Source organism: Brachyistius frenatus, unplaced genomic scaffold, assembly GCF_029030835.1.
Source record: "Brachyistius frenatus isolate BFR_SWC_R1_liver_20210118 unplaced genomic scaffold, ASM2903083v1 Contig_5, whole genome shotgun sequence".
In the NCBI taxonomy this organism is placed as follows: Eukaryota; Metazoa; Chordata; class Actinopteri; family Embiotocidae; genus Brachyistius; species Brachyistius frenatus.
Window position 1 is genome coordinate 8,192,804 of NW_027210604.1, and position 14,649 is coordinate 8,207,452.

Below are 14,649 nucleotides of genomic sequence, written 5' to 3' on the forward strand. Positions count from 1 at the left end.
GTGGTGCAACAACACGGCTCATTGTAAGAAAATGAGATTATTTATAGTGTATAGTCAACCAGCTAATACAAATGCAACGTGTATGTGGATTAAAAAAAGATGATCACTGGCATTGTGACAACTGGGAGAGGACGATCTGTTTTAGATATGATTATGTAATCCTTTCAGACAACAGAATAACAAAATGTGCGAAAATCTTTGAGCTGGCATCTGAGGACATTTTTTTAATCTTTTTATTCATTGAAAAATAATGTGGAAAGATTTTAATGTTGCTGTCACTTCAGGTCTGAGGATGTTGTTCTGCAAGTGTAATATCTATTGTACTGTTCAGTAACAGTAACCTTTTGTTAGCTTTCCTTAAAGGTTAATAAACCATACTCTTATTGTGGTTACATTATATATACATAGCAATTGAAAAATATGTTGCGGCTTCATTTAAAACAACTAAGAGAATAGTTCTGTGGACCTGTAGTATGCGTGCGCACACACACACAGACCTAATAATAAAGCCAAGAAATAATGAGCAATGCAAGAGTTCTCTATATTTTGGAGTGATTGTACTTTTGTAACTCAATAACAGAATGGGTTTCATATGCCACGGGGAATTGAGCAAGCCGTGGAAATGAAACAATGATGGAGACACATAGATTTATAAGGTTTCGCTAATTGTAAAATGTTTTTTTCATCCAAGGCACAGTGCTATGCAGGTCCAGCTGCCTTTCAATTACAATTAGATGGTGCTATTTCTACATATGTGTTAGGGAACCGTGATCTCACTTTCAACAAACTAGGCCTATCTGTGATATGAGTTACCCTCCACTACTTAACTGATGACCCTTTGTTCCAGTTTTACAGGTACTGTTAGATAAGCTAAGCCTGGGCTCTAAATCCAGTCTTAACTCTGGTACCGTATTAAAAATAGCAAAGTCCTAAGATGTTCGGGGCTCGTTATTAAGGCATTAATTATGAACTACTTCTCTGTCTGGAGCAGAAGTCTTTGCTGAGTCTATATTTCAACTGTGAAGGAAAACCAAGGACCCAAATATGTATACTAAACCGATCAAAGCACAAAATATGCAGCTTATCAACCGGGCCATCTCCTGGGTTTCTGACAATATTAGCAGCGAGTGTGGTGGGAGAAATGAGGTCGGGAAATGAATGAAAGGAAAGCTTAGGGTTTTCAGATAAGATCTGAATTATTTCTTGAGTACTGATATAACACTGATACAGTTTATCTCTCCGGTCAACTGCACAAGTTGTGTAGTTATCCACAGTAGGCTACATGTTGGCTATTACGTGGCGAGTAGAAATACAAAACAGGAATATAAAACCCTTCAATACCTGTACACATCAAATTTAATTTAAACACTGTGCATTGCTTACCACTGATGCTCATGTTGCTGTGTTTTTTCACACTGTATCACCATGACGTCTGTGCCCTTTTCCCTGAGGGTGACAGTATGAAATGATGTCAATATTTCTGTTGATCCAATGAAAATTGATACATATGGTTCAGCAGTAACCTTTTGGATAAAAGGTGGCTGTTAGCATGCACACAGGCACGTGTGTTCTGCATTTATGTACCCCCATGTGTGCGGGCCTTGTTTGTTTGTGCGAGTGTGCATATGCTCGCATGCATAAGCAGCAGTATTAGCATTGATTACTGCTCTATTTCTGCAGGTAATTGGCATTTTCTCTTTCTCTCAATGGGACTTGTTTTTGGTATGTTAATACGCTCTTTCAGTGGAGGCTGCACAATGCATTATGTTGCCGTATTTTGCATTTTGTAAGCACCCTCAGACTTTCTCCATGAGGATGATGGACAACTGTCATATTCTTCAAAGCAAATATATCCTCTTTACCACAGTGATGGAATCAGATGGTCTGTGAAAAATCCGTTTCCGTATGGGCTGCTTTCTGGTTATGCAATTTTCTTTATGATCAAGGAGAATAAGATCAGGCAAGAAACTTCAGTCTGACGAGTTCATTAAAACCGTGTCCTAAATATGTCCAATTCAGTCGCTGTTTTCATGTCGGTTGTAAAATATAAATCAAAAATATGTTCAAGGAATTTTGTCTGCCTTTGATATTTTCAGTGTGTATATATGATAAAATACTTTATCTATATCTCACTTGGAAAAAAAGATTTTTCTACATATAAATTCTCATTTGCTTACATTCCACAGCCCTCTATTCCCTCATATGTTACCGTAAGGGATCCTCTTCATTTAAAAAAAAATTCTGACAATGTCTGTCTGCTGAAACCCCAGGAGGTCTGTGCCTGAGTGTCTGCACTGTAACTCTGAGTCATCATAAGAAGTCTGCTCCCATTGTCTCTGCCAATTAACATTGCTGCACTGTATCACCCTCTTTTTTTTCATTCTACAACACCAAAAGTCAGACTCACATAGGCAGACTCTCTAAAACATGGGATTTAATAACATAGATTTGATTAAAAAACAATTTAAAAAAAAAATCATGCACATGATGATATAATATAAACTAAAAGGCCAACTTACTTGTTTTCAGAGGTTTCAAGAGCATCTTACAGCGCTCTTCACGAAATGGAGCTCGGTTCGTTTTCATCACATGGGCTATGAGTGTCTGTTCATTCACACACTCCTGTTTTGATGATCTCTCCCAGTGGATCTCACTAAATGTTTCTACAGTCCACAGCCACATAAGGGAGTCCAATGGGATGTTGTCTGTGGTCGCTCTTGAATTTCATTTGTCCAGCCTGGTTGTAACCATCCCTTCTTTAAAACAAATAGTTCACCAATAAATAAATAAAACATATTATATCTGTAATGTTTAAAATGCTCATTCCTTCAAAATCTGGTTGATATCAAATCTATCTATCTATCTATCTCTCTCTCTCTCTCTCTCTCTCTCTCTCTATCTATCTATCTATCTATCTATCTAACACAGAACTACACAAACTTTGCAGCCTGGTTCATGCTTTCTGTCTGGATTGATGAGAATAGTGAGCAGCTTGATGTCGCTGACCTTGATATTCAACATTTTCACCCATCAAAATGGTGCTTCTCAGAAATACTTTATTTATGGTAATGCTGAAATGCTGCCACTGTGGACAAACAATTCAGCCACATAATTTGACACACGCACTGCTTTTAGCTGAGAATTAAGATCAAATACTTTGTTCACAGGATTCCTGTGTGCTTTGTTACACGCAATTTACGTAAACATAAATATGACAACATAAACGTGCGGAATACATTTTTGTATGAATCAATTGCAGTAGGCCGTGTAGACGTGTGTTTGCTAATTTGTTTGTTTAAGTTACATTATAAGCAGCTCAAAGAACAACTACAAGTGGGTTTATTCTTATGTTCAACATTCAGGGCTTGTAAGTGAGTGTTAGGCAAACGTGAACACATAAACCAAAACAATAAAAGCTACTCTTTTATTAGAACAAATAAAGAAGGTAGTTTAAGTTTACCTAGCAAATGCCATTTACCCACCTGGATTGATTTGATTTCGTGCCAAAAAAAAAAAAAAAAAAAAAAAAAAATCCGTGCGCCTCACTGTTGTCATATACGGTAAATGTTAGATGTTCAGTTGAATGCCTGCTATTTATTATCACAAATGATACCTTAAACTTGCATCATAACAAAGGATTTTAGCTGCATTTTTTTTTTCCTTTACAACAAAACCGGATTAAGTCTGAAAATATTCAACATACACAGATATACGTATCAAAAGTATACTAGATGGTTGACGTGTACGTATGGGTCCTTCGGACTTCCGGGCGTGCATAAACAGATCGCAAACGGAGTGGCCTCGCCCAAAACATGTGAGTTTTAGCCCCTTTATGTGTAATTGTTACCATGAATACATGACAGGTTCAGTAGCCCGCATCAAGGTGCTCCTAACGCTATTTTCCTCCTCTTCATCAGGTCTAAAGTAACGTTTAAAATCACCCTGACGTCGGACCCCCGGCTGCCATACAAAGTGTGAGTACACTGACAGCTCAGCAGTCACAGCTGTAACAACTGCATCCAGCTGCATTTCAGCGTTTATTTATACATTTCTTTTTTTTTTTACATTTCGTCTCACCGCTACCACTGGTTTAAGGCTGTTGTTGCATTTAACGTAAAATAGGGTCATCTGTGAACATCTGTTAGTCTAAAACCGATTCACATGCTGACAGTGAATACACCAGATAACTGTACTGACTTGTCGCTTCCGTTTTGTATACTCTGGCATTACAGCTTTTTATGAGTGCTATTATAAATGTATTGAACCGGACAGCCTGCCATCAATCTATGATAAATATGTCACTTTGAGCTCATTTATCTTAACTATGTGACAGCTTTTGAGTCCTATGACATAATCAAAGCAATAACAAATATACAAATTGACCTCACTGCAGGTAGATGCCCCCCCCATCAGAACAGAAATGACAAGCAGCAACAGAATTTATCACAGGTTTGGTTAAATGCATGTCAACCTTGTAGCAGTAAGATCAGACGGCTGTGGTACTCATGTTTTGAGCTTTGCGTTGCTCAAAACACAGACATTAATAACAATAACATCTGTGGCTGGCCATCCTCTTTATTCTCCAGGTGTGCTAATGTGCGGCACGGTGTAATCCACGTCTGCTGTGTTTTGTCGCACCCAAGCACAGGCACATGTTTTAACCCATATACAGTAAAAATAAATTCCTTTTTTTTTTTCCCATTAAAAAAAAAAGTTTCATTACTTTATTTAAAGTTTGTAAAATGCCATCTATTCCTTCAGTCTCATTGACAAATATGTAAATATTTACGTACTGGATACAGAATATCTCCTACCTCACTGAAAAGTCCTCTAGACTTTAATTTACCACATCACATTTGTGTAAATTGCATATTAAAACATGACTGGTTCCCAAACTACAGTCTTATAAAAAAAAAAAAAAAAAAAAAAAAAAGTGAAGCAATGGAAGTTAGTGGATTTTTTTCATGTATTTTGACAAGCAAACACATTTTCATTGATTCAGTGCCTACAGAAAAAGGTGATATACTTTAACACAGCACTTCACTTGAAGTAAAATCTTAGGTTTTACAAGGCCATTCCATAAACGTTCATTTCTTCTTTTTGAGCCAGTCCTCGGTGGATTTGTTTGTGTGTTTAGGATCATTATAGTGTCAAAAGGTCCACACTTATGGTTCAACTTTAACTTTCCTACAGATGGCCTCACATTACCTCCAAACTTCAATATGATGTAGAATTCATTGTTGAATGAACAACTGAAATCCTCATAATTGATATGTTTGTCCTTTGAATCTATAATACAGTGCTGGAATGAGTCATGTTGTTGCAGAAAACAACATTATGTGCTATCTGTCAAACACATATTCACATAGAGTGCTGAAACCAGACATAATAACTGAGTGTATTTTTGTCACAGCCAATTTCCCCACATTTTGCATGGTTAAAATTCCCAACAGAGCCCCGGGTGACTCTATATAATACCGAGACCAGGCAGACTAGTGTAACCTCAACGTGTTGACAGAGAGTCGTTTCTTCAATCAGGTCACACAAGGCCATGGTGGGGCAGCTGTTAATGCCCCACCATGAACAAAGGGGTGATAATGAAGTATCACATTAGTACTGACAGAGGACTGAACGTTAGCACACCATCAGTATATGCAGCTTGTTTTTATAATCACCATTCTAAGTGAAGAAATTACAATTTGACAAATTTTCACTAACACAATGCTGAAGGTGCAGTTTTGCTCCTCTCTCTGCCCCTTGCTGCTGCACAGTATGTTGATTCAACTTGATGTCCACCACCTCAACTTCCTCTACATTACCTCACTTGGAGATTGCATTTGAAGTCTTGTGAAAATTTTTTTTTTTTTTTTTTTTTTTTTTTTCCATCTCCCAACTCAGTGAAATATGACAGTTGGTTTGTGTTTTGTTTTGCTCTTCTTAGGTCTCAGCTCTCCACTGAAAACTGCACTGCAGGATTCAATAGAGAAGCGCCTAACTGAAAGTGTATTGTCTGCAGCTATTTATGCCATCAGTGGTTTTGAACCTCTCACAGAATCCAAAGTGAATCTACACATCATTTTATTTAATTTAGCTGGGTTGTGATTTGATATTAGAGCCAGTGCTGCTACAAGTCTTGGCAAAAGCAGGTAACTCGTCCCGGGTGGCCTGCAAGTCCTGCATGTGTGCTTCAAATGCACATCTACAGTTCTGAACAGACTTTCAGCACGAGGGTGAACACAGTTATTCCATGGGACTCTAAATGAAAGCTGTATGACGCATATATTCTTGTCTTCTTTGCAAAAAACCTTGATTATGTCTGCTAGGTTTACGCGCTTAAACCCAAAGTATGATCGATTACTTTTTGGCAGGTAAATGCATGTTCATGGTGTTTTTAAAATCCTGTTTGATTTTTTGTTGCAGATTAAGTGTCCCAGAAAGCACACCATTCACAGCAGTTTTGAAGTTTGCAGCTGAGGAGGTAAGCTTGTTGTTTGTTCTTCGCTATAAACAACAACTAAACACAGTCCAAGTGTTTGATAATGTCTTGTTTTGGGACTTTAATGCAACAATTACATTTATATTTATGTACAATGTCATCATAGGATGGTGTGTCCAAGTTTATTTTTCAATATTAAACGCTGACACACCATCAAAACAAGATTCAACCTTTGTCATTTAAAAGGTGCAATCTCAGAATGAATAAGCTGAAAACACAAAATGGTATATCAGGTTGCAGGAGCTAGCCATAAAAATACTAAAGGATGTTAACATATTGCACATACACTGTATATTTTACATGTATGAAGCACATGAATGCATAACACACATTGTCACAATTCTTTAAAAAAAAAAAAAAACACACTAAGAAAAGTGTGTTTATGTGCATAATGAAAAAAGGATATCAGCCAATAAACTGCTGTCTGTTTTGATTGTTTTTCTTAACTATTAAATATCAATCATCTGTCTCCTCTAACTGAGTCTGCTTTATAAAGCTTGATAATTAGGAACATCTAGTATAGAAGCTGCACACAAGTGACTAAGTGACTAAGTGACTAAGTGACTCTTAAGGCACTGGATGCGTTTCATTTGACTTGTGTCTGACAACAGGTTCACGTCCATTTTAATCAGTACAGTTGTCTAAACATGCTGTGTAATGTATCAACATGTCGAACATGCGTTAAACACACAAGCACCATCCAAAGCCTCTTTTTACGGGCTTTATAGTCTATTTTCTTCCATTTCATGCGAATTAACAAATAAGCAGCAGCTCTGTGGCTGAAAGCATCCTGATGAGGACTAAAGCTGCTGCTCAGGTGCTGCTTTACAACGTGTTGACAGGGTGTTACATTTATTCTGTTCCTAACCAGCATAATAATGGAGCATCATTTTTACATCGTGTGTATTTGAAGCCAGGTTTTTAGTGATTAATTCAGCATTGGCTGATTTGATGGACAGAGTGAGAAAAATCACAAAATAGAACACCAAACCATCTTTCCTTAAAGACAGAACTTTAAGAAAATTGTTTATAAGACAAGACACTGCAGGGAACTAGTGTGAAAAATATGATTAATAGATATCATCCTATACCATGCAACTTCCCCTATTGCTTGCTTCTATTAAGACAGTTTGTTTTTTGTTTTTTTAATTTTGTTTATGTTTAAATATGCCATTGAGACATTATTTAATTAAATAAGCACTTCTTTGTATAAATTTCCCAAATAGAAATCTAAACAGTGGATAAAACCAGGTTTACAATTCTTGTTTCACTTCGTTGACATATTACAGTCAGAGGTTTTTATAGAGAGGACTGTGAATATGTCTTATTTATCATTCCTTAAATCACAAAATAGTGTAAACAGCCCATTTAGGAATAAAATGTTATATAAATCAAGTTATGAATGATATATGAATAAGCTTCCCTATAAGAGCCTTCACAATATGAAGTGGATAGGAATGAAACTAGTAATTCTGTTGTGTGAATGAAGTGATGATTTCTGGCTCAAAGTATCAAGGCAGTTTTGTCAAAATGAGGTTTTTCATACTTTGAGCCAGAAATCTCCCCTTGCCGTAGTACTTACATTTACTGAACTTCCCAGTTTTATTCTTATCCATATTCTGAAGCTTTAGACTGAGGGGTTTGTATCATTCATAGCGTGATTTATAAAGCATGTCACGTATGATAACTTTTGGTGAATTTAAGAGAAACATACGGATGTAAATTCACAAAGTGAAGTAAAATAAACACCTAAATGTGTACTTGGAACATTTTCTTTCCATCAAACTCAAATAAGACAAGTTATGGAAGCGAAATGGTCCAAAATCTCAGAATTGGTGCAGTGTCTCGCCACAATAATTAGCCAACCGCGGGTGGTTCAAACACAGTGATATGATCTTTTATAAGCTCTAGCTTTTTTTGTAGTTTTATTTTGCTCCCTAAAACAAAGCTCCATCATTCATTTCTCATCTGACCTGTGTTTCACGTGTGCTACCTGGCAGTAGTTTGGTGAGCAGCATGTTGCTAACCTTATCGCCCCAGTGACAGAACGCTCCCTTCATCCTTTCGCTGCAAATCCCACCAGCCCACATCCTCTTCTGTCGAACACTGAAGTAGGACATGTATTGTGACCGTGCTGAGTGATTTTCTTCCAGAAATTCAAGCGTGGCTATCTTTCTCTCAGGCTCTCTTCTCAGTGTGTGCGTGTGTGTGTGTGTGCGTGTGTGTGTGTGTGTGTGTGTGTGTGTGTGTGTGTGTGTGTGTGTGTGTGTGTGTGTGTGTGTGTGTGTGTGTGTGTGTGTGTGTGTGTGTGTGTGTGTACGTACGTGCAGGCATGATTGTGTGTAAAAAAAACAAAGACACTTATGTGTCTGACAAGCGTAAAAGCTGGTAGACAAAAGACTAAAAACAAAACGCATTACACAGCATTTTATTTTCGCTTGTTTCACCAAGTTTGGTTCTGAAGACGTCGTAACTTCAGCTCCTTTTTTGAAGTTGTCACCCAGAAAAGTCAGACAATCTCAGAGCGCTGACTCAGTGGCTGAAGCTTTTGTTCTTTCGTGATGTATTTTTCACACTGTGTCTTCAGGCCAAATGACATTGAGTTCCTGATTATTCAGCCAAAAATATTTTAGTGCTGAAATGTCAAATGTCAACTTCTGTCATGAATTTCAATTTGACTGTGATCATTTTTATCTGCTTCAATTTATTTTCCAGTTCAAAGTGCCATCAGCAACCAGTGCCATCATAACAAATGGTGAGTTTGGGGGGAAAAACACTTTCAACTAACGATTTTGTTTTCTTTTTTTGACGTTTACAGAGCTCGGCAGCTATTAAGACCTGTCTTACTCTTCTTCAGAGAGAGTCTCGTTCTTTAGAAACTAAGTGTTATGACAGAGAAACTTTCCAAACCTGAGCAACAAGCAGGGAGGATTTGAGAGCGCTTCAGTGAAATCAGGGGGCGCTCACTGGAATCTTTGAACTGCAAAGCGATGCTGGAAACAAGTTGATGCCTGAAATACTGTCATGGCACATATTGATATCAAACAGTGAAAGCAGGCCTATAAATCTTCACCATACGATAATTGTGATCATCCCTTTGGCATGTTTGTATTATGACTGAAGTTAAAATGGTTTACTTCAAATTTGCAATATGCTTGAAATACTGTATTTGATAAAAGCCAAATCCAAGTCAACAAAATACTTGTACAAAATATTCAGCTAGAAAATTTTTTATTATTGTTTCGTCTTTACGTTGCCCTTTTATTGAATTTCTTTTAACTAAGACTTGAGAAATAAGCCTGAAATGTTAACTAGATTCCCATCGGCTTTCCAGTTCCCATGATTTCATGATTTGCTGCTGTACATTGTCAGACATGTATGTTCCTTTAGTGCAATCTCAAAGAGGGAGTAGGAGGCTCCATCTGTATGAGTATCATGTCGTGACTGGATTCTTTCACCTGCAATATGAAGTATTGAACAAATGAATCATCAAATTTAAGTAGTTTGAACTCTTGTTTGCAAAACAATGGCATAACAGGGAGGAGGTATTCATTTCTACCCAACAGACGCACGTCTAAAATAACCTGGATTCAGACAGTTACACAACATTTTATTGACCTTGTAACCACAATCATAGTAATCACTAGAACCAATTACATTAAACTGTCCTTGTGGGTGTTAGAAGGGCAGTTCTTGTCTTATTCATTGTTTCTCAGTCGTATAAAAATGATGTTAGGGGAATGTGGGAAAGGATTAGACATAAGTGTGTGACATATCATATAGTTTACAAGAGCATCTGTATCATTTTTAATTTGATGAAAAAAGATTACAGTATATCATGATAACGGCAATATTCTGACTAGTTGACGTAATGACGTCACGCTGTGTAACGGCATGAGATACGTTGCGTGCGTAACTTCGCACAGCGACAACAAGCCTGGCTGATAGAGGCTCCATGGTGGAGGAGTTAGTTCCTTAAAGGTGAGCGACTTCAGCATCTTCAAGATCAGATGTACAACATTAAACGGTAATACGTTTTATATAGTAGCAAACTATTTATGCCATCGTATAAAAGCAACACATATTTTGTTTTAATTGTATTTAAATAAAATTAATAATTAAAGATTTTTTTGGAACATTTTGTCATATTATCAAATATATCATTGTAACAGGAATACCTTGAAGTATTTTAGGGCCATATCCCAAAATCGAATTGGATATACGAGTGTTTCCAAAAAACACTTGTGATTTTTACTTTTAACAGAATAAACAAGTAGTCTGTTATTATTACAGATATAATTGTCTGCTTGTCATTTTTGTTGCCTAGGGAAGGATTATTTTGGATGTAGTCGTCATATTATAAATATGTTTTCCTTTTGACAGTTTCCTTGGTTTACATTATGTTTATTTTTCTTTTATGGTTGCCTTGCAGACGGAATAGGGATCAACCCTGCCCAGACTGCTGGTGAGTTATTATGCCGTTTTTCCCATGCCTTATAATCTTTGAAAACCTACTTTCTTCCCACAGGGGGAAAAAAAACATTTTAGTTGTTCCTAAGTCTCCACTAAAGCCACTCTTTGTGGTGTACGATGTTGTTTTTCCTTCTATTCAGTAGCATTATTGTGCTTCAAAGCCTAATCAACCTCGAGGCTTTCTTTTAAACTCTTTGCCTCTCGTCAGTGTGCTTTCATCAAAGCATTAATAACCTCACAAAGCATATTTCATACTGCACTTTGGTAAGACTGGTGGCATGAGTTTAATCGTATAAAATATTCATCTGATAAAGCCCCCAGAGGCAGTGTGTCTTTGTGCGTGGGTCCACAAAGAAGGCAGAGAAATATACAGCTTACTATGTGAAGCCTGACCTGAGGTAACAAATCGATCTGGGATCAAACAGTTCCAGATAATATCAGTGATATTTAAGGCAGATTTTAACAGTCAAGTTATTAATGAATGTAAATATGGACTTCAATTTGGGTCAACAATACTTTTAGCTTGTAAAATTGTGTTCACAAATAATTCAAAAGTTTATAAACACCAGCAAAATTAATCTGCATGACAGTGTAGAAAATGTGTAGAAAAGATTTTTATTGTTAAAAAACATTGAGACTGTGGGTAAAATCTAAGAGCAAATTATATATACTGTATATGGTCAAATGTCTCTCTTTTTTATATTTGTAAGAGCTTTTCTATGTGAAGCAACTGTTTAGCATCTTGTCAAATGCTAATGGTCTATTGACTCAGACACAGATAATGTTTGATAATGCACAATGAAATATTACAAAGCAATCTTTACCAACCTGGCAAAATATTGTAGTGATACCTTCTTACTGAGGTGGGCAGCAAAAGAAGTGCTAAAAAGTATTTTTTACAAGGGAAATAGTGTCGTGAAGCTTCCCCAGGAAAGAAGTCCTGAAAATCCTATTACGCCTAATTGAGCACCTAATTTAAAGATGGGATAATGTAGCATTATAATGCACGGTTTCATCAAGATTGGGCATACTCCAATACCTTGCCACATTTATATTAGTGTTGAGGGTCATCAGAACTGCAACAGATTTCAAGCCGCAGAGGTCAATGAATCTCGGCTAAAATGATAAAGATTATTCTTGGAGGTGAATCTGGAAAAACATTTTCCTAAAAGAAGCTTGAGTTACTGAAATTATCCCAATGACAGAAAACGTCTCTGTGTATGAGCAAGCCTCATAGCTGTTTGCATGGAAATCATGTTTATTGATTCATGAATATAAATAAGAGGCCCCAAGAAGCAATATTTAGTGTTAAGTTCAATTAAAAAATGCCCTCTGACCGGAGGCGAAGTATGCACCAATCTGTCCAGTCACAATTCACTTGGCTTTACACTCTCACATTATTGCCGAGCGCTGGCAAATCGCTTTTTGTCCGAGTCAGCTTCCTTGGTGTTTCCCTGAGGTTCATACTAAAATGTGTAGCACACCTCTTCTCATGTAATTCATCATTCTTATCAAAAGATTGGCAACGGATGACTGGCTTCTCTGCAAAGAGCAACAAACCGTAAGGCCTGCTTTTGACCGGAGGCAAAAATTGTATTTTTTTCTACTCGGAAAGGAAACAGTAACTCACAACAACGTTTTATCTGCGTTACACTCACACTGTGTGCTGCAGAGAATAGCCTCAGTTCAGACACTTCGGTCAGATTGGCTTTTTTCACGCACTGCAGTCTCTCTACCTCTTGTTCTCATGATTGAGTACACAGTGGAAATTGATCTCATGTTATTTCACGATCTCTTTGTCTTCACACATCTGTATAAGACTAATCTCACACTTTTATGCACAATAGGGTTCTAGAAATGAGGTATACGTGTATGATCTCAGCATGATTGCTGGTTGAATGAGCAGGTTAATGAATGAAATTGCTATCTGTGGTTCCATAACAGAATAATATAGATTATTCAAATATGCGTGTGATTTGTGTCATTCAAAATCTTTCACTTTTTAGAGTAAGTGGTTAGGCGTCAGGATTATTTAAAATTATTTTCAATATTTGAATTTAGATATCTCTTTGACCTTGTTCTGAAATCCTTGAAATTGATGCAAATGTCTGTAGGAATATCCAACTTGTACGTGACTTCGTTAACTTCGATACCATGAATTTAAATTACAGATTGCATACTCCTTTATTTTTATGTTAAGGTTAAAGCTAATTAAGTATCATCCATGTTTCTCTGCTAGCTGATGAGCCAACATGCTGTTGGCAGCTTTAAGGACAATAACAAAATCCTCATTAAAGCACTCAGATGATAAACTCCAATCTTCATTTTGTGCTCTGTCCTGTGTTGCAGGGAATGTGTTTCTAAAACATGGCTCAGAGCTTCGCCTCATTCCCAGAGACAGAGTGGGAGGACAGGGAGACTGATCCTGCTTCTCCTCGCTGACGGCAGAATGACTCATGCAGCAGAACCATATAACACTTGATACCCAGGAAACACCTCTGCGTGTGTCATATTTATTTTCTAGTCTACAACTGACAGTGACTCACATGAGAATATGTGTATTTATACTTGGTGATGATGTACACACACATTTCCGTCTTCCCTGTTTTCATTCTCAGTCAAATTCAAAAGTTTGGAGTGATACGAGGAGAGATACCCAGAGGTATTGAGTAATTAATATACACAAACACAGCAGCTGTGTCATGGGAAATATTTTAGCAAAGATTAACAAACAACTGGGTCTACAGTAGCTTTTGTATCTTTGTAAATGAAAATAAACAATCAGTATGACTAACAGTATATACCTATTTTGCAATGTTTACTTTTGTGAATATAGTACTGTCAGAGGTGAACCTTTTTTTAACTGCACAGCATGCTTTTAAGGACCATTATTGCTTTATTAAATGGCTGCTGATGAAGGTAGTTTGTGTGCTCACCTTAGTTATTCTTATTTATGTCAGACACCTGTTGTCCTCAAACTCAAGATAACCCAATTTGCTTTATTTGGATGTGTGCTGAACTTGTACTGTGGACCAGATTCTTAAACTAGAAGACCATATCTTTAGAGAAGAAAAAAAAAATCTAAAACAATAAAATTGAACTGTGCTTGCTCATGGCTCTTTGCTGCCCTCTGTCAGGTTACAGTTTTACCCCAATGCCTTGTGTATTTCAAGTCAGGCATTGGGCATCTTCCCACAATCCCCATTGAATAATGTGCATGTTTAATATGCATTGCTACCTTAACTATAAACTGATGAGCAGGTGTTAAGAAAAACAATGCAGGCATCTAAAATGCTTCGATTGAATTTGAGTCCATAAGGTCCCTCCAACACCAATAGCACTAGTTTTCATCTGGGAAATAAATGTTAAGTGTTTGCAGTCATTTGCCCTCTGTCTTTTCTTTTGACTATTTTTCAATGTGAAAAATCAGTGGATGGAAAATGTACCTTTAGATTAAGTCTCTGTGTATTGTTTCAATTCAAAGCCACACAAAATAACTAATGGGTAGACCGGTAGCGCTTTCTAAAATGTGCTTTATTGTTTCTCTGACTGATTAATAGGAAGGGGCTGTTTATTATCTCCTCTGTATTAATCATTATCATCTGCAAAGGGCTGAATCATTTGTTTCTCAATTAGTTATTTTTCTCCACCCTAGAAAAAACAAAAAATGCATACTTGGT

General features: G+C 37.0%; 1 protein-coding gene across 1 annotated transcript; it reads left to right on the forward strand.

Moving 5' to 3' along the window:
• Positions 1-3,707: 3,707 nt before the first annotated feature.
• Positions 3,708-14,347, forward strand: ufm1 (ubiquitin-fold modifier 1). Its single transcript, XM_069720736.1, has 6 exons — positions 3,708-3,814; positions 3,918-3,974; positions 6,421-6,478; positions 9,212-9,251; positions 10,929-10,961; positions 13,319-14,347. Coding segments are annotated over exons 1-6 (264 nt in total). The 5' UTR covers positions 3,708-3,812; the 3' UTR covers positions 13,393-14,347.
• Positions 14,348-14,649: the final 302 nt, after the last annotated feature.

What these genes read in the sequence shown, in the direction of transcription:
- ufm1 (XM_069720736.1), top strand. An exon ending in TGAAGTTTGCAGCTGAGGAG is followed by an intron (nt 6,479 to 9,211) that starts GTAAGCTTGTTG and finishes TTTATTTTCCAG; the next exon opens with TTCAAAGTGCCATCAGCAAC. An exon ending in CAGTGCCATCATAACAAATG is followed by an intron (nt 9,252 to 10,928) that starts GTGAGTTTGGGG and finishes GTTGCCTTGCAG; the next exon opens with ACGGAATAGGGATCAACCCT.